The 27,295-nt window shown below is 46.9% G+C and overlaps 1 protein-coding gene across 7 annotated transcripts in view; it reads left to right on the forward strand.

Annotated features, from left to right (window-relative positions):
* Window positions 1–27,295, forward strand: part of LOC134980217 (uncharacterized) — a 132,701-nt gene that overhangs the window by 50,578 nt on the left and 54,828 nt on the right. For all 7 annotated transcript variants that reach the window (XM_063946927.1, XM_063946931.1, XM_063946926.1 and 4 more), the window contains one exon: window positions 24,795–24,872. In XM_063946927.1, coding sequence (XP_063802997.1) covers window positions 24,821–24,872 — 52 coding nt within the window. In that variant the 5' untranslated portion in view covers window positions 24,795–24,820. The remainder of the gene's footprint in view (window positions 1–24,794; window positions 24,873–27,295) is intronic.

Raw genomic sequence — 27,295 nt, forward strand, 5'->3', positions numbered from 1 at the left:
TACAGATACAGTTTTCTTCAGCTAACAATCCGTCACAATTTCTTCTATGATCAATGCTATCGGATCGTTTTCTGATACTCGCCTTTGCTTGTTGGTTAGGTTGATCTTGGAAAACTACGCCTCCATCTTTATCATCAGAACCCATTCCAGAACCTCTCTCGACCTCCATGGTACTCTCGCCGGAACAGACTGCTCTGGTTAACATCATGGTCAACAGGAAAATCCGGATCACAGTCTCTTGGGGCAAGTCCATCTTTGAGGAGGAGATGAAGAAGAATGAGAAGGAGGAGAAATACATTTGAGGGAGAGGGGATGGGAAGTGGAGAAAAACAATAAAAGGGAGTGGGGAGTCGACAACAGCTCTCGGTCTTCAAGGCTCAGGTGCCGCCTCAGTCCTCCTGGAACAGACACTCCAGTGATACAACCTCTACCGTCTGTTCCTTATCACGGGACTTCTCTGGATCAGCAACCTTCTTGCAGTGGGATGAATGGACCCAAGTCTCTCTCTCAGCAACCTTCAATGCTGTAGTGCTAGTCAATAAGACCTGGTATGGTCCTTCCCATCTGTCAATAAGGCAACCTGAGCGTAGAAAATTTCGTATCATTACATAATCCCCAGGTTCAATGTCATGACAATTACTATCCGGTAGATCAGGAATCACCAACTTCAGATTATCATTTTGATTCCTTAACTGTTTACTCATGTTAATCAAGTACTTTACAGTCACTTCACTGTTACATTTCAAATCATCCTGAGGGTTAATCATGACATGCGGCTGTCGACCAAACAAGATTTCAAAAGGGGACAGATTAAGAGGGGACCTGGGAGTGGTTCTGATACTGTACAATACAATGGGTAAAGCTTCTGGCCATGTCAATCCTGTCTCTGCCATCACTTTACTCAATTTATTTTTAATAGTGCTGTTCACTCTTTCGACCTTCGCACTCGCCTGTGGACGGTACGGAGTGTGCAGCTTGCTATCAATTCCCATCAACTTACACATTCCTTGAAAGACATCACCTGTAAAATGGGTACCCCTATCACTTTCGATTATTCTAGGGATACCATATCTACATACAAATTCCTGCACAATTTTCTTAGCTGTAAACATAGCGGTATTTGTAGCTGCAGGAAATGCTTCGACCCAATTCGAGAAAACATCTATACAAACAAGTACATATTTCAAATTCCGACAAGGGGGTAATTGTATGAAGTCAATTTGTATTACCTGGAAAGGGCCGCCGGCAGGTGGGATATGGGATGGTTCTGTAGGTATTGCCTTTCCAATATTCTTTCTCAGACAGGTAAGGCATGACATTGCTCTTTTACTCGCATGAGAGGAGAATCCTGGGGCGCACCAATAGGCTCTTACCAATTTGCACATCCCTTCCTTGCCTAGATGAGTCAGCCCGTGAGCTGCTTCAGCCAGACATGGAAGATATGCTCTGGGGGCCACTGGTTTACCATGTCCATCCGTCCAGAGTCCTGAGGACTCTTGGCTACATCCCTTTGCCTTCCAGACTGCCTTTTCCTGTGTGGAACACAAATTTTGCATTTCACACACAACTTCTGTGTGTTAATGGTATTAAATACCATCAATTGTGTGGTGTCTGTCTGTATGGGGGTAGCAGCTGCTAACTTAGCAGCTTCGTCTGCTCGGCTGTTACCAAGTGATACCGGGTCTTGGCTATATGTGTGTGCTTTACACTTGATAACAGCCACTCTGTCGGGTTCCTGTATCGCTGTTAGAAGCCTTTTTATGTGAGCTGCATGCGCTACCGGTGTACCAGCTGCCGTCATGAAATTTCTGAGGCGCCATAGGGCTCCGAAATCATGGACTACTCCGAATGCGTATCTAGAATCGGTGTAGATATTGGCTGACTTACCCTTAGCCAATTCACATGCTCTGGTTAGGGCGACCAGTTCAGCAACCTGGGCTGAGTGAGGTGGGCCTAGCGGTTCCGCTTCTATGGTGTCTTGGTCATCTACGACTGCGTATCCAGTACACAAGTCTCCCGAGTCTGACTGTCTGTGACAACTACCGTCCGTGTAGAACGTGAGTTCTGCATCTTCCAGTGGGTTGTCACTGATGTCAGGCCTTGCGGTAAAATTTTGGGTCAAATATTCCATACAATCATGTGTATCTTCCTTTGTATTGAATCCTCCTTCCCCAGCACTCTCACCTTCCACCCTTTGTGCCTGACCCGGCACACCTGGGAGATATGTTGCAGGATTTAATGCACTGCATCTCCTTATGGTGATGTTTACGGGGGCCATTAGTGCCAATTCCCATCTTGTAAACCTCGCTGATGAGACGTGTCTGGTTTGGGCGGAATTCAATAAGGCTGATACTGCATGTGGCGTATGGATTGTGAGGTTGTGGCCTAGCACGACGTCTTCGCTTTTTGTCACTAGCAATGCTATCGCAGCAACGCTTCGCAAGCATGTGGGGAGGGATCGCGCTACCGTGTCTAGCTGAGCGCTGTAGTATGCAACTGGCCTGCTGGCATCACCGTGTTTTTGGGTTAGTACACCTGCTGCGCAACCAGCACTTTCTGTTCCGTATAGTTCAAAGGGTTTCCCATAGTCTGGCATACCTAGCGCTGGCGCCTGCGTTAGGCACTGTTTGAGTCTCTCAAATGCTGTTTCGGATTCGTCTGTATGCAAAATCCTATCAGGTTTGTTTGAGGAGACCATTTCCTGCAAAGGTAGCGCCAATATGGAAAACCCTGGGATCCAATTACGGCAATACCCACACATTCCTAAAAACGTTCTGATCTGTTGCTGGGTTTGTGGTAGAGTCATGTCTCTAATTGCTTGGATTCTATCAGCGGTCAGGTGTCTCAGTCCTTGTGTTAGACAGTGTCCCAAATATTTTACCTTAGTTTGGCATAATTGCAACTTGTCTTTGGACACCTTGTGTCCGGTGTCTGAAAGATGAAACAGGAGCTGTTTCGTATCCTTCAGAGATGCTTCCAGTGAATCTGAACACAGTAATAAATCGTCCACATACTGTATCAATACTGATCCACTGTCTGGTTGGAAAGACTGTAAACAATCATGCAAAGCCTGAGAAAATATACTTGGACTATCTATGAAACCTTGGGGCAATCGAGTCCACGTGTATTGGACTCCTCTGTATGTGAATGCAAACAAATATTGGCTGTCAGGGTGCAGAGGTACCGAAAAGAAAGCGGAGCAGAGGTCAATAACAGTGAAAAATTTGGCAGTGGGAGGGATTTGCATTAGGATGACAGCTGGATTTGGCACTACGGGGAACTGACTCTCAACTATTTTGTTAATCCCCCTTAGATCCTGCACTAGCCTGTAACCCCTCCCCCCACTCTTCTTAACAGGGAAGATGGGACTATTGGCAGTGCTGGACGTTCTTACCAGAATGCCCTGTTGTAGCAAGCGCTCTATTACTGGGTAAACTCCTAACTCCACCTCTGGCTTCAGAGGATATTGTGGGATTTTTGGAGCTATCCTACCATCTTTTACTTGTACAACTACTGGAGCTACGTTTGCCATTAATCCAGTGTCCTGTCCGTCTTTTGTCCAAAGTGACTCTGGTATCTGAGATGTCATCTCTTCTATTTGGGATGGATTCCTATTTGTCATAATGGTATGTGACATTAATTTTGATGGGGAGTCTAACATGTCTCGCACTTCCTGAGCGTGTTTCTCAGGTATGTCCAAGAATACACCTTCAGGAGTACAATAAATGACGCACCCCATTTTACACAGTAAGTCTCTTCCCAGGAGATTGGTTGGTGCCGATGCAGCCAGCAAAAAGGAATGCTTGGTATGCAAAGGCCCTATTGTAATCTCGGCTGGTTTGCTAACAGGGTAGTGCTGGACTACTCCTGTTACTCCCATGGCTGGAATTGTCCTACCAGTGGTTCTCATGCCCACTGTCGAATTTATCACTGACTTGGCCGCCCCTGTGTCTACAAGAAAGTTTAAAGTTTTACCAGCTACATTGATTGCGACCTCGGGTTCACTTTCAAGGTTGGCAATTAATTTTACTGGCTGCAGATTACAGGTATGGCCACACCCCTATTGGGTATGGTGACCTCCCTGAATCCCGCTGGCAGCAACTACTTGTGAGGGAGATAGTTGGGAACTACCAGAGGCATGCCAGTCTCTGTTTGGGGGATATCTTTTTGTTTCCCCTGTATGTGGCTCATAACTCCGTTTCTGCGGACCTTGCTCCCAATGTCGTGTGTCGTGTCGTTGTCTAGGGGTTTGGTATGAGTTTCGTGGATTCTTTAATCTACAATCTCGTGCCATGTGTCCCTGTTTGTGACAAGAATAACAAGTAACCATACTTGACTTTCCCACATGATTTGGTGATACAAACAAAGGCTGCCTTGTGGTCAGAGCCTGTATACTTACTGACATTAATTTGTCACCTTGTTGTTCCCTGTGTCTGGTGATGTTTCTGTCGTGATCAATAGCAGCCTCTCTCAAAGTAGCCACAGACAGACCTCGCCAACATGGTTGCGTGGTCTGTACCCTAGTCTTCAATGACTCTTTTAAACCATCCATCAGTACCGATACTGCTACTTCCCGATGGTTTGTGTCTGTTTTAATGTCCTCTATACCTGTGTATTTTGCCATTTCTAATAATGCTCTGTGAAAATACTCTGCAGCTGTCTCTGACTCCTTCTGTTTAATGGAGAATATCTTATTCCATTTAGCTACTGCTGGGAAATACTCTTTTAGCTGCAAGTTTATTCTTTTCACATTATCTTGGTTGTACACATCTGTAAGAGGTACATCATGATCTAGTCCGCAATCAGCTAAAAATTGAGTTGCGTCGACATTTGAGGGTAAACATGCTCTCAGCAATATCTGCCAGTCTTTATTGTTGGGCTCTACAGTGTTACCTAAGTCTCTGATGTATTTTTGACTGGCAACTAAGTCTTTTCTAGGGTCAGGAAATTCAGACACTATGGTCCTTAATTCCATTCGGGAAAATGGAGTGTACATGGCAATGTTCCTAATGGGAGTGGCTCCTGATGCGTCTGTTTTCCCATTTGGCACTGCTATTACTCTAACAGGTGTAATTCTAACAACCTCATTCTGTGTAGATTCTACAGGCTGTGGTGAAATAGTTTCAGCATAATGCATGGTGCCGTACTTACCAGTTGATACGACCTCACCTATCCCTCCGCTAGGGGCCTTTACTAATCTCGTGGGTGGAGCTGTGCCTACTGTGGTCTCTGCTATGGTGGCTGCTAGAGAGAGCGCTGAAATCGTTGCCGATTCGTCCTCTTGATCACACTCCTGAGGAAAGTTCAAAACAGGGTACAACTTGCACGGGTTAATACTTGCATGGGTTAATGGGTTAACATTATCATTAACATTTACACAGTTACTAAGTGATTTTGTGTTACACCTTAGTGCGTCTTTCTCCGTAATCAACTTCTCTCCTGATATATATGGTGGCGGCGGGGCCGTGGCAATTAGTTTTCTGTTAGAGCCAGATCCCGCCGCCTGAGCCAAACCTCTCTGTATCTCACCTTCCTGTTGCCACAACTGTAAATAATCATAATGCTGAATTCGTCTCTTTGTTGATTTTATGAGACATATCCTCCTCCTTAAATTTTGTAACACTTCTGAGCTGAAGCTCCCTATTCTTGGGAATTTCTCCCCGTCATGCACAGTCATTCTCTCCCATTCATCACATAAAGTTTCTGTGTGACTTCCATATTTCTCACACATGATATACCTGGCCGACCCAATTGGCCGGACCACTGAATCAACCCGAACCGAGGTTGATCGCCCCCTACCTGAACAAGTGGCCCCCATAGTTCGAAAGTGTTGCTTTATTTAGCCAACCCTTTACGAAAAACCAAATGCCAACAATAGGCTGACGGTGGCGGTTTACCGAGTACCCCACTCACTCGCCCACGCCGACCTATACGACCTGATCACACCGATATGGTGCTGGCGTACTCGACCTAGGGCCCCTGCGACCTGAACCTCTATTTACTGGAACCTGTGAGGGTTATCCGAAGAACACTTACTCTTTCCAGTAACTATTGGTTGCTGGATAGTTCCTGAGTGAGCAGCGAACTTCCCTTAAAATAAAAAAATTACACAAATCACGTTAGAGTGTACAGATAGCGTTTGTGACCCCTTTACTCTAATGGTATTAGGTCAGATTACTAACTACTGCACACACTTACGTGCGGTCCAGTCGTTCAGTACACAAACAACTAAGCTTATGTACGGAAAGACCAATGGAATCGAAACTTACGACTGCGAATTCCTTCAGCCAGAGCTTATATGGCCTATATGGGTGTTGCACCAACCCTTTTCGGTGTTGTGCCTGTGAACTGTATAGCGGACTTCCTTGTCGGCTGTACCTGGACCTCCTGGTCTGTTATGACCTCCTGGTCTTGTTACAGTGTGACCTCCTGGTCTTGTTCCTGGTCCGCTATACTCTAATGCTCAAAATTGTATTTAACCAGAGATGCCTCCCTAGCCACCGTGCACGTCACTTACACGCATGTACCTCACGAGTACTCGACTTTTCTTGTGGTTCAACCTTTAAAAATTGTAAAAACACTCACTCATCACAAATAAATTGTTCAAAAATCATACAATGTGATTTCCTAGGGTTTTTTTTTTCAGATTCTGTCTCTCACAGTTGAAGTGTACCTATGATGGAAATTACAGACCTCTCTCAATCTTTTTAAGTGGGTACCGCCTGTTGCGCCATTTACCGCTTTGCGTTACTTATCGCGTTGCGTTAAAAATCAACTTATCGTGACTTGAGCTACGTGGGCGTAACCGGACGCTACGTTGCGTAATGAACGCTGCGTGCGTCGGCCTTTGGATTGCGTACGCTAGTCTTTGTTAGAGACACGTGTACGCAAAACAAAGATCCACCGTAACACAATATACTTTTATCAATGTAAACGATCCCTGATCATCTACCGCGTACCCCACTGGCTTTGCCTTATCTCCCAGGCAAACCTGTGTGTTTGTCTACACTTTTAACTATTACCTCTATTCTTAAACTATGAAATAACAGCAAGTCTCTTTTAGCACTTTTCTATCAACTATAAAACTGGCAGACAGGATGGTGATATACGACAAATGAAATACACAGATGGAAAAGAAATGCAGATATATATATATGTATGCGTGCGTATATACGCAAGACAGAAGAAAAATAAACAGTTTAAAAAAAAAAAAAAAAAACACAAGCGTTTTGTTCTTACCTCCGGTTCCCGGATTCCTTCAGCACTCGTTATCTAAGCGAAGCAGACGCTTATCCTGTCAGCACTACGAGACAACCTCCCGCCCTTTGCTGAGGGATAATGTCTGCTGATCTACCTAGTGCAGATATGTGAAGGACAGGACGAGCCGCCAATTGATAAAGCTAAATATTTATCGTATATATAACCCTTTATGAGGTCTAAGAACACTGTACGCTGTTTACTTAAGAAGTACCGTAAGGGTACGCAAGTTGCGTAACGATCGCTCAGCCGTAGGCGAGACGCTCAAGCGTCACGTTCGCTCACGGCCCAGAGATCACAGACAAGCACGCTATTGGCTATGACTAACGTAATGATTAGCTATGGCGTAGCGGACGCTCGAGACCACGAGGAGATCACCAGCGGCGCAGACGCTCACAACGCAAAACCTTTATATCTATACCCTTAACAATGAAATACACAGTAAACCTTAATGTAGAGACAAAGTGTAAGTGCAACTTTGTGTAACCTGATTAACTACAAAGCTGTTTGAGCGTCACCGACGCTCAGAGAATTCTTAACACTATGAGAAAATACACAGATACTTGTTTAGGGTCCAAAGCCTATTAAATGTATTATAACTAATATACTTGTAAAAAGGAATCACAGTACAAATGATACATTACAATATAACAGAGACTTCCTAACCAAATAACTACACTATAAATACAATACAATACAATCTAATCAAGGGAAAATACGAGAGAAAGAGTAGAGAGAGAGAGAGAGAGATAGAGATGAGAGAAATGGCTCACAGTAAGACAATATGATTACGGAGAAAAACTTACGCACAAGGGGAAACGATCGCATGCGCCTGGACTTCCAGCACCCGATTTTCAGCAATGAGAACCGTTGAAGAGTGAGAGCTGGATGTGGTCGGCCTGCCTATTTATGCCCCACACACAATGCAATCTAATGGTCCCTACAATCTGATCGTCCATTGGACACAGGAATTCGGCTTCGCATTATAACAAAAGGTCATAGGTTAATTCATACAGGTGGGCTGTGACGATTTCCAACTGCTCAGGTGGGAGGGAAACTGGGTTTCCCGCCGCATGGGTAATAAAGTGCAAATAAAGTAAATGTTCATAAACTTCTTATGTCCATAACTATTCGCACGAGCGATTGATCTGCCTCAAACCAACACCGGAATATTTCTAATTAAATATTCTTCCGATGGATACTAAACACCACTGTATTACTCCTGTCTGACCCTTCGTATCAAACAAAGAGGGATTCCTCTGTTCATAAACATTCTATATTAACCAAACTTTCAGAATCTATCAAAGGGACCATGATCTACAAAATACATTATTACTGAAAATATGTTACGATTGAGTCGCACGCTACAACCACATAAACTCTACCGTAAATACGCATACCATGCGCCTGCGGGTGCCCGCGACTGTGAGTATGCGCACGTACGGGAGAGCGTACGCATGCGCAGCACGGACCTGTGTGAGGTGCAAATATGGTAGTGTGCATAGAGATATTTTTCTGACTTTGACAGTAGGTATTAAAATCCCATTTTCTGCAGTGGGGTACACTGGAGTTCCACAGGGAATAACATCGGGGTGTAGAGTTGGATCTTGATCCGAGGCACCAACAGGCTAAAAGCTTTGACTGTTCCCAAGATGCACAGCGCCGCCTCCTCTATAACCCCGCCTCCGTGCACAGGAGCTGAGTTTGTAAGTTGGTGCCTGCAGTGCAGGCAGCTAACAGGGAGGGCTGCGCTAGGCAGCCCTGAAAAGAGCTTTTTAAGAAGACAGACTTCCAGGGCCGCAGCACAGGCACTTAAAAGTGCTATATGTCTTTCTGACATATCGTGCTGTGGCTCCCTCACCTCACCCAGCGGCGATGTATACTCCCGCGCCCTGGTTGCTGGGTACTTACAGCGTAGGGCTCCGGTTTCTCTTCAGGCGCACACACTTGCCTCTGCTCTCCAGGATCGCGTGACCGCGTTACAGGTAGGAGGTAAGAGGGTGCCCGCTGAAAACCGCGATCCGCTGCGGTCTCTAGGAGATGGGCCGCGCGCGCTGGCGTGGACACTGTTGCCATACAGGGACCCCACTAGACAACCAGGGCAAGGCGCACAGGTCAGATTACCTCATAATCCACTTTAATAGGCCCCGCAGTACCCGGTGGTGAAGTCCAGCAAGGGGATAAGGCTCTGACCTGTAGCCCCTCCCCCAGCCCCAGGCGCCATTTACTGCAAATGTTCCCGCCCTGGAGCTGCATCTCTCTGTCTCCCTCACTCCCTGTCAGCGTTTGGGCGCCATTACACACAACTGCGCTGATTCTGGGACTGCTGGGCACTGTCTCCTCTGTAAAGCCTCCTGTCTCATCAGCGCTGTGCATTTACAGGACACATAAGTATTCTACATGTCGTTTAGGCAGTGTTAGTTAAGAACAAGGGCATTACTACAGGGATATTTAGTACAAGTACCCTTTGATATAACAATGCACAGTAAAGACTGGATGTATATCTATTTACCTACAGTATATAGCTTTACTTATGCTGCATTCACATCGCAAATGCCGGGTCCTACCCGGTAAGACAAACGTGTACTTACCGGGTGGGATCCGGCATTTGCGCTCCGTTGCAGGCTTCCCGACCCGGCAATATACCGGGTCGGTTGCCATAGCAACGGAGCTCAGCAGCAGCAGCAGGGGCGGGGTGGAGGCGGCGGCGGGAGATGAGCTCATCTCCAGCGCCGCCTCTCCCTATCTTGTGAATGGGAACCGTGTCGCATCGACACGGCTCCCATTCACACCGCAACTGACCCGGTAATCAACCCGGGTAAAACCCTTCTTTTTTACCGGGTTGATTTACCGGGTCAGGCGACCCGCTAAATCACCCAGTGTGCTTTCACATCGCACACTGACCCGGTTCGACACGGCAATATGCCGTGTCGGTACCGGGTTATTTGTGCGATGTGAAAGGGGTATTAGTGGTACAGTTTGTACTTAGTATTGCTAGTCCAGTGCAGTTTTATTGTTGGTAATAATTTCTGCATTGTATATGTGACTGATGTTGCTTTCACATCGCAAAACCTGCTTTTGAAATGGTATTTGAAACGGTTCTTAAAACGGGTCTGAGCAGTTAAACCCCTTTCACATCTCATGTTGTAACCAGTAAATTACCATTTCATTCCCGTTTTGGTACCTTTCACACTGAACCCGTTTCACCCATAGAAAACAGTGGTTGTCATTATAAATGGACTTTTCTGGCCCACACATTATTATTAATCACTAATTAATTCATTATTAATAATTTGGATAGTCGTACGATGGAACCCAGCAGCTTGAAGCATATCTATTTTTATTAGATGGGATTAGGTACTTGGTTTGTCTTTTTTGGAGGCACAAGTATTATTTATATATTTTTTTAAATTATTATTATTTTTTTTTAGATGGAATGGTTAAATACAGAAAAAAATGGCGTGGGGTCCCCCCTCCAAAGCATAACCAGCCTCGGGCTCTTCGAGCTGGTCCTGGTTCTAAAAATGCGGGGGAAAAATTGACAGGGGATCCCCCGTATTTTTAAAACCAGCACCGGGCTCTGCGCCTGGTGCTGGTGCAAAAAATACGGGGGACAAAACGAGTAGGGGTCCCCCGTATTTTTCACACCAGCATCGGGCTCCACTAGCTGGACAGATAATGCCACAGCCGGGGGTCACTTTTATGCCGTGCCCTGCGGCCGTGGCATTAAATATCCAACTAGTCACCCCTGGCCGGGGTACCCTGGGGGAGTGGGGACCCCTTCAATCAAGGGGTCCCCCCCCAGCCACCCAAGGGCCAGGGGTGAAGCCCGAGGCTGTCCCCCCCCCCCCCCCATCCAATGGGCTGCGGATGGGGGGGCTGATAGCCTTTGTTGTAAATGAAAAGATATTGTTTTTTCCAGTAGTACTACAAGTCCCAGCAAGCCTCCCCCGCAAGCTGGTACTTGGAGAACCACAAGTACCAGCATGCGGAAGAAAAACGGGCCCGCTGGTACCTGTAGTTCTACTGGAAAAAAAATACCCAAATAAAAACAGTACACACACACCGTGAAAGTAAAACTTTATTTCATACGTCGACACACACATACTTACCTATGTTCACACGCCGACAACGGTCCTCTTCTCCATGTAGAATCCAGGGGTACCTGAAAAGAAAAGATCAATATACTCACCTCAACCAGGCTCCAGAGATAAATCCACGTACTTGGAGAAAAAAACAAACCGGACAACCGACCACACGGACTGAAAGGGGTCCCATGCTGACACATCAGACCCCTTTCCACGAATGAGACCTGTCAGTGACAGCTGTCACAGAAAGGTCTCTTAAGCCAATCAGGAAGCGCTACTTCCGTGGCGCTCACCTGATTGGCTGTGCGCTGTCTGTGCTGTGACAGCGCATCGCACAGCTCCGTCCATTATATTCAATGGTGGGAACTTAGCGGCTAGCGGTGAGGTCACCCGCCGGTCAGCGGCTGACCGCGGGTGACCCCACCGCTAGCCGCAAAGTTCCCACCATTGAAAGTAATGGAGCGGCTTTGCGATGCGCTGTCTGACAGCTCAGACAGTGCACAGCCAATCAGGTGAGCGCCACGGAAGTAGCGCTTCCTGATTGGCTGAAGGGACTTCAGTGACAGGAGTCACGTGATGTCCCGGCATTCGGGGAGAGGGGTCTCATGTGTCAGCATGGGACCCCTTTCGGTCCGCAGGTCCGGGTGTTCGTTTTCTTTTTTTTCCAAGTCCGTGGATTTATCTCTGGACCATGGCTGAGGTGAGTATATTGATCTTTTATTTTCAGGTACCCCTGGATTCTACATGGAGAAGAGGACCGATGTCGGCGTGTGAACATAGGTAAGTATGTGTGTGTCGGCAGTGTGTAATAAAGTTTTACTGTCGACGGTGTCTGTGTCCTGTTCTTATTTGGGTATTTTTTTCCCATTAGAACTACAGGTACCAGCTGGCCCGTTTTTCTCCCGCATGCTGGTACTTGTGGTTCTCCAAGTACCAGCTTGCGGGGGAGGCTTGCTGGGACTTGTAGTACTACTGGAAAAAACAATATCTTTTCATTTACAACAAAGGCTATCAGCCCCCCCATCCGCAGCCCATTGGATGGGGGGGGACAGCCTCGGGCTTCACCCCTGGCCCTTGGGTGGCTGGGGGGGGGGACCCCTTGATTGAAGGGGTCCCCACTCCCCCAGGGTACCCCGGCCAGGGGTGACTAGTTGGATATTTAATGCCACGGCCGCAGGGCACGGCATAAAAGTGACCCCCCGGCTGTGGCATTATCTGTCCAGCTAGTGGAGCCTGATGCTGGTGTGAAAAATACGGGGGACCCCTACTCGTTTTGTCCCCCGTATTTTTTGCACCAGCACCAGGCGCAGAGCCCGGTGCTGGTTTTAAAAATACGGTAGATCCCCTGTCAATTTTTTCCCCGCATTTTTAGAACCAGGACCAGCTCGAAGAGCCCGAGGCTGGTTATGCTTTGGAGGGGGGACCCCACGCCATTTTTTCCCGTGTTTTTCACATTTAAACGTTTATAAAGCTACTCTCTCATGTGTCTCCTATGTTTTCCAAGCTGTTTCTTGGTTGTGGCTGGTGACATCACACATGGAGACAGCCTATCATCTTCTGGGGCTTGCAAATACAGTTTCAGACCCTTTCACACTGCACAGTGAAATGGGACTGAAACGGGTAGAACCCTTCTTTTTTACCGTTTCAAAATACAGGTATTTTGAAAACGGTAAATTGAAGGGGACCCTTTCACATCGCAGCTTGACCCGTTTAGGAAGCCAGTTAAAATGGCAAAATACCGGGTACAAGCTGCGGTGTGAAAGGGGTATGAGTGTGTGCCAATAGCTGCTGTGTGATCTCTATTTCGTGTATCTCGCACATATTGCTATCCCTATATTCTGTACCCTGACGGGGGCTAAGTACGTTAGGGTTATCATATAATATAGTGTTTCACAGGATATACTACCTTGGTATTTTTCTCTGTATTTCAGTCCCCGTATACCACTTAAATCCTCTGTGTTCTGCATTTGCAGTCACACTACATAGGGGTTTTTTGTCGGGTAATTTGTTTGCTTATTTTGTACTATTTCACCCTTAAGTTACTTTTACATATAATGTCTGCTAAACAGGGTGGTAGATCCATGGCTGATCCTGCACCATGCAGTGCTGACACCACGGATTGCTCGGAGAAAAACATAGCAGCTGAGGGTTCAGGTACCAAGGGTCTATACCCCATGGGTCAGTTTGCAGCAACAGGGGCAATTTAAGACCCACCTTGGGCTGTTTTCTTTAATTTAAACTAGTAACTAGACTTGCGCCCCCTATGGGACCTCCCAATTACAGCAATTAAATCAGTCTCTGGCTAAGCAAAATCCTGACATTCGCCCGCCTAAGACCAAGGGGTCATCTAAACGGGCCATTACTTCCTCGCAATCCACAAATATTTCGGATACCTTAACCGATGAAGATGGCGCTTACACTGACCCTTCAGACTCTGATGCAGATGCTTCTGATGGGGAATCTCTGACACAAGTGGATGTTCCTGACCTCTTGGAGGCTATCAGGCTTATTCTTCAAATCGATGATGACGAAGAGCCTCCAGCTACCTCTAAAGGCCCATACACACTTGACAATGCACACGTCGTTAACGACCATCGTTAACGACTTCCCTTGAACAGCTGAGCAAACGACATGAGCATACCCACTACCAAAGACCATTCATCGTTGAAGCATCCAAGCTGAACAGTTTATTAAAATAAAGAGCTGGGAACAGGGCTGGTGAACAGTGGCTTGGTCGTTGGTCGTTGGTTGTTCACACCATACATATTCAACGACGTCTCTGATCGGTAACGACCATAGTGGAAATTGAGCATACATGCTCCACAGATAAGCGAGGGTCGTTAACGTCCCGCGGGGCCGCGCATCGGTGGTCGTCGGATTCATACATACTTGACGATATAATGAGCGACGTCGTTGATGAGGGCTGAAATGAACGACGTCGCTCATTTTATCTTCAAGTGTGTATGGGCCTTTAGAAACCAGATAAGTTTAAACGTCAGAAGGTTACTAAATTAGTTTTACCTCATTCTGACCACTTGGTTGACATTCGTCAGGAATCTTGGGAAAATCCAGGAAAGATATTTACCCTGTCTAAAAAGATGCTAGCTTGTTATCCTCTCGCTGCAGAGTTAAGTAAAAATTGGGAAACACCTCCGCCGGTGGATTCACAAGTCACGCGTCTGGTGTCCTCTACTCTGCCTGTCACTACCGTCACCTCACTGAAGGAACCAACGGATAAGCGTGTGGGGGGTTGCTTGAAGTCCATTTACACTCTTGCTGGAGCTGTGCATACGCCCACTATTGCGGCTTCTTGGGCGGCAAAAGCTATTGAAGCATGGGTTCAGGAAGTTGAAGCGGAACTACCGTTGGATTTTCCTGATAATGCTAGACAGTGTCTTTCATATATTATTACAGCCTCTCATTATATTCTGGAGGTGGCATCTTATGCAGGTGTCCTGGCGGCCACAGCGTCTACTACGTCCATTCTGGGTCGCCGGATTCTCTGGTTGCGGTCCTGGTCTGTGAATCTGGACTCTAAAAACATTTTTTGGGGAAGACCTCAACAAGATTGTTGCTGACCTTGCATTAGCTAAGACTGCATGTCTGCCTAGTACTTCTCCTTTGGCTCCGAAGGCTGAGTACTTCCTTTCGGGGCAGGGGAGCGGTGTTGGAGCAAAACTCTCTTCAGGGTCCGTGGACCAGGGAGGAATCTCTTCTCGCGATAAACATTCTGGCATTGCGGGCAGTGTTCAATGCGTTGACACTAGCCCGGCCTCTAGTACAGAACAGGCCTGTTCAAGTACAGTCGGACAACGCCACAACGGTGGCGTATATAATTCATCAAGGCGGCACTCGAAGCCGCATGGCAGTGATGGAAGTGTCAAAAATCCTTTGTTGGGCGGAACGCCATCTGCTAGCCATATCGGCAGTGTTCATTCCGGGGGTCCTCAATTGGGAAGCGGACTTCCTCAGTCGTCAGGACGTACACGCTGTAGAGTAGAGCCTTCATCCAGAAGTCTTTCAACTCCTAGTGGACAAGTGGGGCCTACCATATGTAGACCTGATGGCGTCTCGACACAAATCACAAGGTTCCGGTCTTCGGAGCAAGGACAAGGGATCCTCAAGCAGTGTTCATGGACGCACTGGCAATTCAATTGAACTTTCGGCTGCCGTACGTGTTCCCTCCAGTGTCACTTCTGCCCAGGGTGATAAGGAAGGTCAAGCAAGAAGGAGGAATACTACTTCTAATCGCTGCAGCATGGTCCAGACTGCATTAGTTCTCAAACCTGCAGGGTCTCTCGATAGAGCGTCCTCTTCTACTTCCACAGCGCCCAGACCTCCTCGTTCAGGGCCCTTGTGTCTACCAGGATTTGGGCCGGCTGCTTTGACGGCGTGGCTCTTGAAGCTTCCGTTCTGAGGGCCAAATGATTTTCTGAGGCGGTCGTTCAAACTATGTTGAAGGCCCGTAAACAGCATCTGCTCAGATTTATTGTAGGCCTGGACTTAGGCCTTCATCTGGCCTCCCTCAAGGTTCATATTTCTGCCTTGTCGATATGGTTTCAGAGAAGAATTGTGACTCTGCCTGATGTTCATACGTTCACTCAGAGTATTTTACAGATTCAACCTCCCTATGTCCCGCCTGTGGCTTCTTGGAATTTGTCGGTTGTTCTGGGCGCCTTACAAGAGTCTCCGTTTGAACATCTTGATTCTGTGGACCTTAAGTGGCTTACTCTTAAGGTCTTGTTCTTGCTGGCTATTGCCTCTGCTAGACGGGTTTCAGACTTGGGTGCTTTGTCCTGTAGGTCTCCCTTTCTGATTTTTCACCGTGACCGGGCGGTTCTTAGAACTCGTCCTGGTTATTTGCCTAAGGTGGTGTCGTCTTTCCACCTTAACCAGGAGATTGTGGTTCTGGCCTTTACCTCTGCTGGTTTGTCTTCCAAAGAACGGTCTTTGGATGTGGTATGGGCTCTTCGTATATATGTGAAGAGAACCGCCTCTCTTAGGAGATCTGATTTTCTGTGTCCTTTTTGGTTTTCACAAACGTGGCTGGCCTGCTAATAAGCAGACCATGGCCAGATGGATTAGAATGGTGATTGCACATGGTTATGTACAGGCTGGTCTTCCAGCTCCTGCTACCATGAAAGCCCATTCTACTCGGTCTGTTGGACCTTCTTGGGTGGCCTGGCGTGGTGCGACCCTTGAACAATTCTGCAAGGCGGCTACGTATTTCTCAGTGAACACGTTCATAAGGTTCTATGCCTTTGATACTTCCGCCTCCCAGGATGCCTCCTTTGGACGCCGGGTTCTTGTGCCCGCTACAGTGCGTCCCCTCCCATGAGGGACTGCTTTAGGACATCCCCGATGTTATTCCCTGTGTAACCCCAGTGTACCCCACTGCAGAAAAGGAGATTTATGGTAAGAACTTACCTTTGTTAAATCTTTCTGAGAGGTACACTGGGTTCCACAAGGCGCCCACCCTGACGCACTTAGCTTCTTTGTGTTTGTATGGCATTAGCTGCTGACACCTTCTCCTGTCGTGAGAATGTGGTATATGGGGCTACTAACGGTTGCCGTTTCTTTTACCTGCTACTGTATTGGACTGGTTAACAAAACTGAGCTCCTGTGCACAAAGGTGGGGTTATAGAGGAGGCGGCGCTATGCATCCTGGGAACAGTCAAAGCTGTTAGCCTGTTGGTGCCTCGGATCAAGATCCAACTCTACACCCGATGTTATTCCCTGTGGAACCCAGTGTACCTTGCAGAAAGATTTTTAACAAAGGTAAGTTCTTACCATAAATCTCCTTTTTTGCACCATTGTATTTGTTGACACCGCCGTGTGTCAGACATGTTTGTTCATTTTTGTAGACTTGGAGATGGCATTACACATGCTTTGGTGCATTAGTTGGGACAGCATGTGAACAACTGTTATATTTTGGTAGCATGTGCTCGATCCTCACCCCTGCTGTGTGTGTGTGTGTGTGTGTGTGTGTGTGTGTGTGTGTGTGTGTGTGTGTGTGTCTTCACACACATGTATTTTGACAACACCACTTGGTGTTTGACATATAGACTCCCTGCCGTGACACACAACAATATGGCCCTAGGCCAGTCTTAATTGTGGTTGATGGAGGTTCAATACATCCTGGTTCATTTGTAGTCGGCTAACAAATGAAAGAGCTTTTTACAGCCATACCACAATGAATCACATCCAACTCTGTCTGATCTTGGAAACTAAGCAGTGTTGGGCCCAGTCAGTACCAGGACTGGAGACTGTCTGGGAATACTGGGTGCTGTATTTTACTTTTACCACTGCATTACGACTGACATCTGACAGCTGTAACATATTCCCCCATCTATACCACACATACATTGATGCTTACAGTCGAGTGCTCATTAAGTTGCAATCAGAATCGGTACAAGAATACTTTCATGTTGTGGTAACAAACCAAGTGTGCCAGATGTGGCTCTGTGTCTGGTAAACACACAGATGAGATACGTCTGTGAGGGGTCTCTTTGGCTGTATGGACATTTGCATATACTTATATTTAATTTGTTGCATACCTTTTATGTTTGTTATAATTTTCATCATGGGCACGCTGTATTATATATTCTATGCCTGATATTCCTGTAACAGCTTGCACAGATTATCTTCTGCCCAGTCAACATTTGTTTTTTATGACTATCAGTTCCCCTCCGCCTGTGACATGATATAATGCTGCGGACATATGGGTTTAATGCATTTATTTACTTGCTTTAAATATGGTTTTAACAGTTATAACCACTTTAGAGATATGTATACTAGATGAGCACCCCAGTTACACTATGTCTCAGGGTGTAAGCACAGGCTGTGATTCTCGCTGTGCTGATTACTCGTCACACTATGCACGGAGCTTCAGAGCCATTGCCATGCATGAAGCCGGATTTGTTTACCCTGACAATGATGCCCACTGATTGGAGGCTACCAATGAGCTGCTAGCTAGCTGAGTATGCCCTCCCACAGCGTGGGTTTTGTCTGTAATGCTTTTGGTGCCAAACCAGGTATTTATTCATGCTCAGAGCTCAGTGTCACTAGCTCCTGAAGAAAACCTTGTCGGTTGAAACAGCTGTCGGGCCACAGCTGTTAGATTGTGTTTCACATGGATTGTATGATAAATCAAATAAGTCGAGTTAGTCAATAAAAAATTGTGTGAAAAAAATAAATAAGTTAACTTAGGTGCATGCAACCAAATTGCACCGAATCAAACAGAGCGATTTGTGATTTGTATTAAGAAATTCCTTCATCCAGGTAATCTGACTTTGACAATATATTTATACCAGCTGATGTTCCCTGGTTTGCGATTAGGCACATTTTTATATTTTAAGTTAAAGGATATCTGTACTTTTGATGCACTAAATAAATATATAATTGTATTATGGATTTTTGTTATATATTTTCTATGAGTAGATTACATATTTCTCTTACGCCCTAGAGGTTGGTGGGGTCCAATTCAGTACCATGGGTTATAGATGGGTCCACCAGGAGCCATGGGCACTTTTAGAGTTTTATAGTGTGGGCTGGCTCCTCCCTCTATTTCCCTCCTACCAGACTCCGTTTAGAAAATGTGCCCGGAGGAGCCGGTCACCGCTAGGGGAGCTCCATAGGAGTTTTTCTAGTTTTGTTGTTTTTATTAGAGTTAGTCACAGGGAGGCTGCTGGCAACAGCCTCCCTGCTTTGTGGGACTTAGGGGGGAGTAGGAACCAACTTAATGAAGAGTTAATGGTTCTCTACTCCGCTGAAAAGACACTGAGCTCCTGAGGGTGCTAATCGCAAGCCCACGAGGCGACCGCTCATTACCGCAGCATGGCCATCACCCCCTAACAGAGCCAGAAGACAGAAGAGTGGTGATTACAGCGCCGGCGTCCCGGTTAGCGGGTTGCCGGCGGGTATGGCTGCACAAGGGTTGGAGCGCAGCGCTGACAAGGCTGCGCTCCAGGAAGGCTCAGCAGCATACACATGCAGCACTTGAGGGGCGCCTGAGCCAGCGCATTACACCCTAAACTGGTCACATAGTTAACAGAGGCTAATCTCGCTGTTAACACACACAAATCCTCAGGCCAGTATAAACAGCAACTGTGGGAAGCCGTTCGCTATTACAGGGGGCGGGGCTTCCTCTAAGAGCGGATCCAGCACTCACAGCGCCATTTTCTCCCTGCAGATCATAGGAACAAGACGCTGACAAGGAGCGCTGCCCTCCACATAACTCCAGCTATCCTCTGCGTTACCAAGGTGTTATAGACAGGGGGGAGTGTAATGATAATAATACTAATTATCCTATTAAGGTTAGTTAGTCAGTGCCGGGCTTTTATCATAATAACTGCCCACAGGGGGAGCTGTGAGACTGGCTCCTTATACTCTGTCTCTCTCTGGGGGAAACTGTCTGACATTTTCCTGGGTGTGTGTAAGTGTGTATATTCCACATTACCATGTCCAATGACTCTGTGTCCTGTGCTGCAGAGTGTTTATCTTCTCCTGAAGAATCTATTCCATATACTCAGGAATGCAATATACTGTCTCAGCCTCTGAATCCGAACCCCCATGGGTGGATTCTTTAAGGGGAATGATATCCCAGATTTCAACTAGGATGTCGCAAACTGAAAGGGAGACATCGTTTTTGAGAAAATCTGTGGAGGGCTTGAGGTATTCAGCACCCACTACGTCGTCTAAAATCCCACCTACATACCCACAAAAATGTACGCTTGCCCAGATAATGCAAGCTGACACTGATATTGACTCTGATACAGGGGACGGTGATGGGGATATGCAGGCGGGAGATGCATCCACTGCTAAGGGGGTGCAACTGATGATTGAAGCAATTAGGGATGTTTTGCATATTTCTGAGAAGGTAAGAGAAATCTTATTTTGCAGTAAATAAGAAATCATCACTTACCTAAGGCCCACTATTGCTTGTGTGTGGATTTCTAAAGCCATAGTAAAGTGGTCAGGTACATTACTTGAGGAATTAGATACTATGGATAGGAGTGACATTGACTTGTTTTTACGTCGCATACAGGATTCTGCAGGTTTCATGGTGGAGGCCATGAAGGACATTGGCCTGCTTAATGCAAAGGCTACTTCCATGGCAGTGTCGACATGCAGAGGACTGGCTACGCCAATGGACTGCGAATGCAGAAACCAAGAAGAGTGTGGAGAACCTGCCCTTCACAGGTCAGGCACTATTTGGGGATGCATTGGATGCGTGGATTTCCACGGCGACTGCGGGTAAGTCGACATTTCTTCCCTCGGCACCAGCTAGGAAATCTTATCCTACGCCTACACTGCAGTCCTTTAGGACCGCAAAATTAAAAAAAACCAACACCTTCCCCCTGCCACACACACCTTCTTTAGAGGAGGTCGGGGAAACTCCAGAATCCTACACCAACAGGTTCCCAGGAACAGAAGACAGGCTTTGCTTCCTCCAAATCTTCAGCATGATGGTGGACCTCCCAGCCTGGACATCGGGCAGGTGGGAGCGAGACTAAAATATTTCAGTCACGTCTGGGCGTCATCATGCCTGGACCACTGGGTGACAGATATTGTTGCCCAGGGTTACAGACTGGAGTTTCAGGCACTCCCACCTCACAGATTATTCAAATCAGGCTTACCAGTTTCGCTGGCAGAAAGTGCTATCTTACAGGAAGCCATTCAAAAGTTGGTACGAACAAATGTCATTGTTCCAGTTCCACCTCACCTAAAAATACAGCGGTTATTTCTCAAACCTGTTTGTGGTACCGAAACCGGACGGCTCGGTGAGGCCTATATTGAACCTGAAGTCATTGAACCCCTACTTAAGAGTTTTCCAATTCACGTTAGAGTCTCTGAGAGCAGTGATCTCAGGTCTGGAAGAAGGCGAATTCCTGGTATCCCTGGATATCAAGGATGCGTACCTTCACATTACGATCTGGCCGCCTCACCAGGCCTATCTGAGGTTTGCACTACAGTACTGTCACGATCAGTTCCAGACATTACTATTTGGCCTCTCCACAACACCAAGGGTGTTCACCAAGGTCATGCCTGAGATGATGCTCCTTCACCGCAAACAGAGAGTGAACATAATTCCATATCTGGACAATCTGCTGATAAAGGCATCTTCCAGGGAGAAGCTGTTGCAGAGTATTGCTCTCTCAACTCAACTACTCCGGGATTATGGGTGGATCCTGAACCTTCCAAAGTCACATTTGGAGCCTACAAGGAGACTGACCTTCCTAGGGATGATACTCGACATGGAAGTGCAGAGGGTGTTTCTGCCAGTGGAGAAAGCAGTGGTGATCCAATCAATGGTCCGGGATGTCCCGAAGCCAGCCCAGGTATCGGTTCATCAGTGCATTCGCCTTCTGGGGAAGATGGTGGCTTCCTACGAGGCTCTACAGTACGGAAGATTCCATGCACGGTTCTTCTATCTGGATCTCATGGACAAGTGGTTGGGATCACATCTTCACATGCACCAGCGGATACGCCTGTCGCCGAAAGCCAGGATTTCACTCCTATGGTGGCTGCAAACTACTCACCTGCTCGAAGGCCGCAGGTTCGGGATTCAGAACTGGATTCTTCTAACCACGGATGCAAGCCTCAAAGGTTGGGGAGCAGTCACCCGGGGGGGGGGGGGGTTGGGGGGGACTTCAAAGGAAGATGGTTAAGTCAGGAATCTGTCCTTCCAATAAACATTCTGTAACTAAGGGCCATATACAACACCCTTCTACAAGCTGCACATGTTCTGCAAGATCGTGCCATTCAGGTTCAGCTGGACAACGTCACAGCGGTGTACTACATAAACAGGCAAGGCGGAACGAAGAGCAGAGCCGCAATATCAGAGGTAACGAGAATCCTCCTTTGGGCGGAAAGGCATGCACTGGCGCTGTTGGTGGTCTTCATTGCGGGTGTGAACAACTGGGAAGCAGACTTCCTCAGCAGACACGATCTCCATCCAGGAGAATGGGGCCTCCACCTGGAGGTATTCGCAGAGGTAGCAATCCAGTGGGGTGTACCTCACATAGACATGATGGCCTCTCGCCTCAACAAGATGCTTCGGAGGTACTTTTCCAGGTCAAGAGACCCACAAGCAGTGGCGGTAAACGCCCTGGTAACTCCGAGGGCGTTCCAGTCAGTGTATGTGTTCCCTCCACTTCCACTCATCCCAAGGATTCTCAGACTGATAAAAAGAACAAGCGTTCAGGCAATCCTCATTGCTCTGGACTGGCCAAGACGGGCTTGGTACGCGGATCTTCTGGAATTACGGCTGGAGGAATGGAGGCCTCTTCGCGATGACCTTCTACAACAGGAGTCGTTCACCTATCAAGACTTACCGCGGCTACGTTTGACGGCATGTATGTTAAACGCCAGATCTTAGCTCAGAAGGGCATTCCGAACAAGGTCATTCCTACTCTGATCCAAGCTAGGAAGGGGGTAACTTCTAAGCATTACCATCGGCTTTGGAATAAATGTGTGTCTTGGTGTGAATCCAAGAAGTTTCCAATGGTGGAGTTTCAACTAGGACGTTTTCTCCTCTTTTTGCAAGCAGGTGTGGATGTGGGCCTACGCTTGGGATCCATTAAGGTCCAGATTTCGGCCTTGTCCATTTTCTTCCAGAAACAATTGGCTGCTCTTCCTGAGGTTCAGACGTTATTGAAAGGGGTTCTCCACATCCAACCACCCTTTGTGCCTCCTACGGCACCTTGGGATCTTAATGTGGTGCTGCAGTTCCTGCAATCGGATTGGTTCGAACCTTTACAGGAGGTAGACTTAAGTTTCTTACTTGGAAGGCGATCACTCTGTTGGCATTGGCATCTGCACAATGTGCAACAGTGCCCCCAATTCTGACACACAAGAGTCCCTACTTGATTTTCCATGAGGGTAGAGCTGAGCTCTGAACAAGTCAGCAGTTTCTTCCAAAGGTTGTATCGGCTTTTCATATTATCCAACCTATTGTGGTGCCAGTGGCTACTGACACCTCGATTACGTCAAAGTTTTTGGATGTTGTACGGGCTTTGAAAATTTATGTGAAACTAACTGCTCATCACAGGAAGTCGGACGCACTATTTGTCCTTTACGATGCCAACAATATTGGGTGTCCTGCTTCTAAGTAGACCATTTCTCGCTGAATCAGAATTACTATCCATCATGTTTATTCTACTGCAGGATTGCCGATTTCAAAATCTGTTCAGGCCCACTGTACCCGTAAAGTGGATTCTTCCTGGACGGCTACCCGGGATGTGTCGGCTCTTCAGCTTTGCCGAGCGGCTTCTTGGTCAGGGTCGAACACGTTTGCGAAGTTCTACAAGTTCGATACTTTGGCATCTGAGGACCTCAAGTTTGGTCAATCAGTTCTGCAGGAACCTCAGCACTCTCCCTCCCGTACTGGGAGCTTTGGTACATCACCATGGTACTAAATTGGACCCCAGCATCCTCTAGGACGTAAGAGAAAATAGGATTTTAATTACCTAATGGTAAATCCTTTTCTCGTAGTCTGTAGAGGATCTCACCACTATCTGTATTTCCTTCTCTCTCTCTCTCTCTCGAAGTATGTCCGTCTCCTCGGGAACAGTTTCTAGACTGAGTCTGGTAGGAGGGGCATAGAGGGAGGGGCCAGCCCACACTATTAAACTCTTAAAGTGCCAGTGGCTCCTACTGGACTCGTCTATACCTCATTGTACTAAATTGGACCCCAGCATCCTCTACGGACTACGAAAAAAGAATTTACCGGTAGGTAATTAAAAGCCTATTTATTTATTTTTTTTCATTTTACCTACTGCACAATTTAATTAGTAATTTAAGGTGATTTTTGAAAAGTGATGCATTTTATGTCTAGTGTGATGTTGCTTTAAGAAGAAAGTACGGGATTGTACTAATTTAGCGGAGGGAAAAAAACCTGCTTACTTAATTTGAAACTTTAAAAAAAATGATTAATTAGTACATTTTCAGGTGTGGGTGTACAAAACCGAATCTCAGTGGGGCATAGTACTAGAATTAGTTTCTGTGTTCAATGAAAAAAAACAAAAAACACAATTTTGCAGACCTTTTTAGGGCTGATGCTGCAGTTGTACCCGCATTAAGTGCTTGGAACTAAGGGGCTGAATAGGTGTAATTGTGTGTCAGTGGGCTACTGTTAAGGTTGAGTGAGGGTAGGCAGTTGGACTTGTGGGCTGTGCGGAGTCTGATGCAAGCAGAGATCTTTCTGAATTCATCCGCATCTCTTGCACCAGGTTTTAGACGCCACCTCAGCCTCCAGCAAAGATATAACTATCCTGAATGACTGACTGTATTTGAGCAGGTTTGGCTTCTGTTTCCTCCCCCCACTACTCTTCCATATCTTGTACTGACAGAATCATAATACAATCTTAAATGAGTGTCTAGTGATGTATTGTTGGCCTGCTGTTTTGTATAACTGTCCCTGAACATGTTTTGTATGTTCTTTTGCAGTCAGCTGATTAAGACCTTGGAAGACCATGAACAGTCTTTACTGCTGGTTTATAATCCTCCTCTTTTGTCTTCAAAGCCGTGAGTTACTTTGTTAATGCAGATCCCAAATCACTGTTATGTAACCTTATATGGGTTGTAGTGCCAGGGTACTAATCTAGTTTTGTTAAATGTCTACTGTATTTACCTGGGTTTGATGTCAAGCGAATATTTAAGCTTGCAGAGGAGCTATTAGTCCCAGGTTCGACTCGGGAGGGGAAGGGGGAGTTACAGTTGGCTACTGGTTTCTGGTCTAGGGTGTGAATTAGAGAGATACTTGGAAGAGCTTATCCACAGATGAATTGTTGGGCTGTGGTAAAGGGGTCTGTAAACGATGTAATCGGGGACCCCAATACTCCAGTTATAGTTTGGAATTTGGGTAAGCAGTAAAAGGTGTAGTGAACTCTTGGACTAGTAATGTCTTTGTAGTAGAGGGTCAATTACCACAGAAAATAGGCTTTATGGTCTTACCTGGTTAAATCCTTTTCTTTGAATCCATAGGGGGCACAGGATCCGTTACACGGAGTATAGATTGGAGATAGGAGACTTTGGGCCCCAAACAGTTAAAAACTTTTATCCAGCAGCCCTCACTCTCCCCTCTACACTATACCCTGCTTCCAGCCATCGGGCCGCTAGTTTAGCCAGCCCACTCACAGGTAGTGACCCGCTAATATGGAAACAAAGTTCCGCAAGCCAGGTGCGTCAGGGAGGGCATCCTGTGCCCTCTATGGACTCAAAGAAAAGAATTTAACCAGGTAAGACTATAAATCCTATTCTTTCTTGTCCACTAGGGGGCACAGGATCTATTACGCTGGGACATCCTAAAGCTCCTGGACTGCGATAAGAACCCTATGCCTGAAGGCAATGTCAGGCGATGCAAAGGTCTCAATGCATTAAATCTAAGCAATGCATGGGCAGAAGACTACGTGGCCTCCCTGCAAAGCTGCTCCATAGAGACCTCATGCTGAACCGCCCAAGAAGCTATGACCAACTGGGTGAAATGAGGTGCCACCCCACTCAAGTGGAACGGTCAGACGGAACTATCTGGCCCAGTACTGCTTTGAACCTGGCTGTCACGATCCAGGTAATTCATCACCATTAGTTACCTTCCAAGTGTCTCCTGAGACTGGCCCAGTGCTCCAGGTCTGGATTCCACCTGCGCTGTCTGCGTGCAGCACGCTGTGTGCCATAGCCTCGGTCTCTCACATGCTAAAGTTCAAACAGACTTTCCCTCCAGATTCAAACATGGGCGCAGTCATGTTTGGATTCATCACATGCTGCTTTACAGCCTATCAGCTGCACTCTGGACTCTGCCTGATTACCCAGCAGCTGCACTCTGGACTCTGCCTGATTACCCAGCCAATACCTGCTTCCCAGCTGGTATAAATATCCTGCATCAAGGCTGCCTAATCGTCAGTTCTTTGGTTGTCAATCCTTGTACACATGTCTCTCCTGTTTGTGGAATCTACAGCTTGTGTCTCCAGATATTCCAGCTCCTGTGATCTAGCTCCACTAAGAGACCCGCACCAGTTACCATCCTGCGATGCAGCCTGACTTCTGCAGTGTTCCAGCACTGCTTCCCGGTTATCTGCTACAATCCTGACATTGCCTTCCAGCTTCCAGCGTTGGTCCTGCTCCGCTTCCAGCGGTGTCCTGGTATCGTTCCTCCTTCCATTGTCTGCAGCATCGCTCTCTATCCTCCATAGTGAATTAGTCACTGGCTTGCAGCTTCCAGCGTTTCACCTACATCGCTTCCAGCAGTGCTCTGTGTCACAATCAGTCTACAGCGGTGCTTCACATCATCTCCAGTTCCACTCTCCATCTCCAGCGGTATCCTTATATCGCTCTGCATATCTGACCACACAACATCGAACCACAGTTCCCATCGATGCTCACCATCGGACTCTAAACTTCAGCGGTGAGTTCAGTAAACCTTTTGTTCACACCAGTTCCATCCGTCATTCTCTGCAGTACTGCCAAGTACCACTTCAACTTCTGTGCTCCTGTGTTTACCCCAGCCTCTGTATATCATCTCCTGGGCAGTACCAGCTCGTTCTTTACCTCAGCGGTTAGCAGTGGCATGCAGACTTTCCAACTCTGGATTTGGCTAGGACTTTAACATCTTGTTCTGCAAAGCCACAGCACCTATTACCCCTGCGTTTCTAGGAACTGTACTGCATATATCTCTGCACATCTACTGTTGAAGTCATTACATAACCAAGGTGTCTAAACTGTGTGTTCAATAAACTGAATTTAATTTTTATATTTCCGTTGTTATGGTCACGCCTTCGGGCAGTTGGAACTAGATCTCCTGTATGTCTAGGAACCCTATTCTACCTTCACGGTTCACTTATACTCCAGCCCCTACAACTGAGGCCTCCCCAGGTCAGCCTCAGCCCTCAGTTGTGACATTGGCCAGTCCCCTCTGTGAAAATCATAAAAAACTAAGAGTCAGTTAACTCAGC

The sequence above is a fragment of the Pseudophryne corroboree genome, chromosome 12 (genome assembly GCF_028390025.1).
Source record: "Pseudophryne corroboree isolate aPseCor3 chromosome 12, aPseCor3.hap2, whole genome shotgun sequence".
NCBI classification, from domain to species: Eukaryota; Metazoa; Chordata; class Amphibia; order Anura; family Myobatrachidae; genus Pseudophryne; species Pseudophryne corroboree.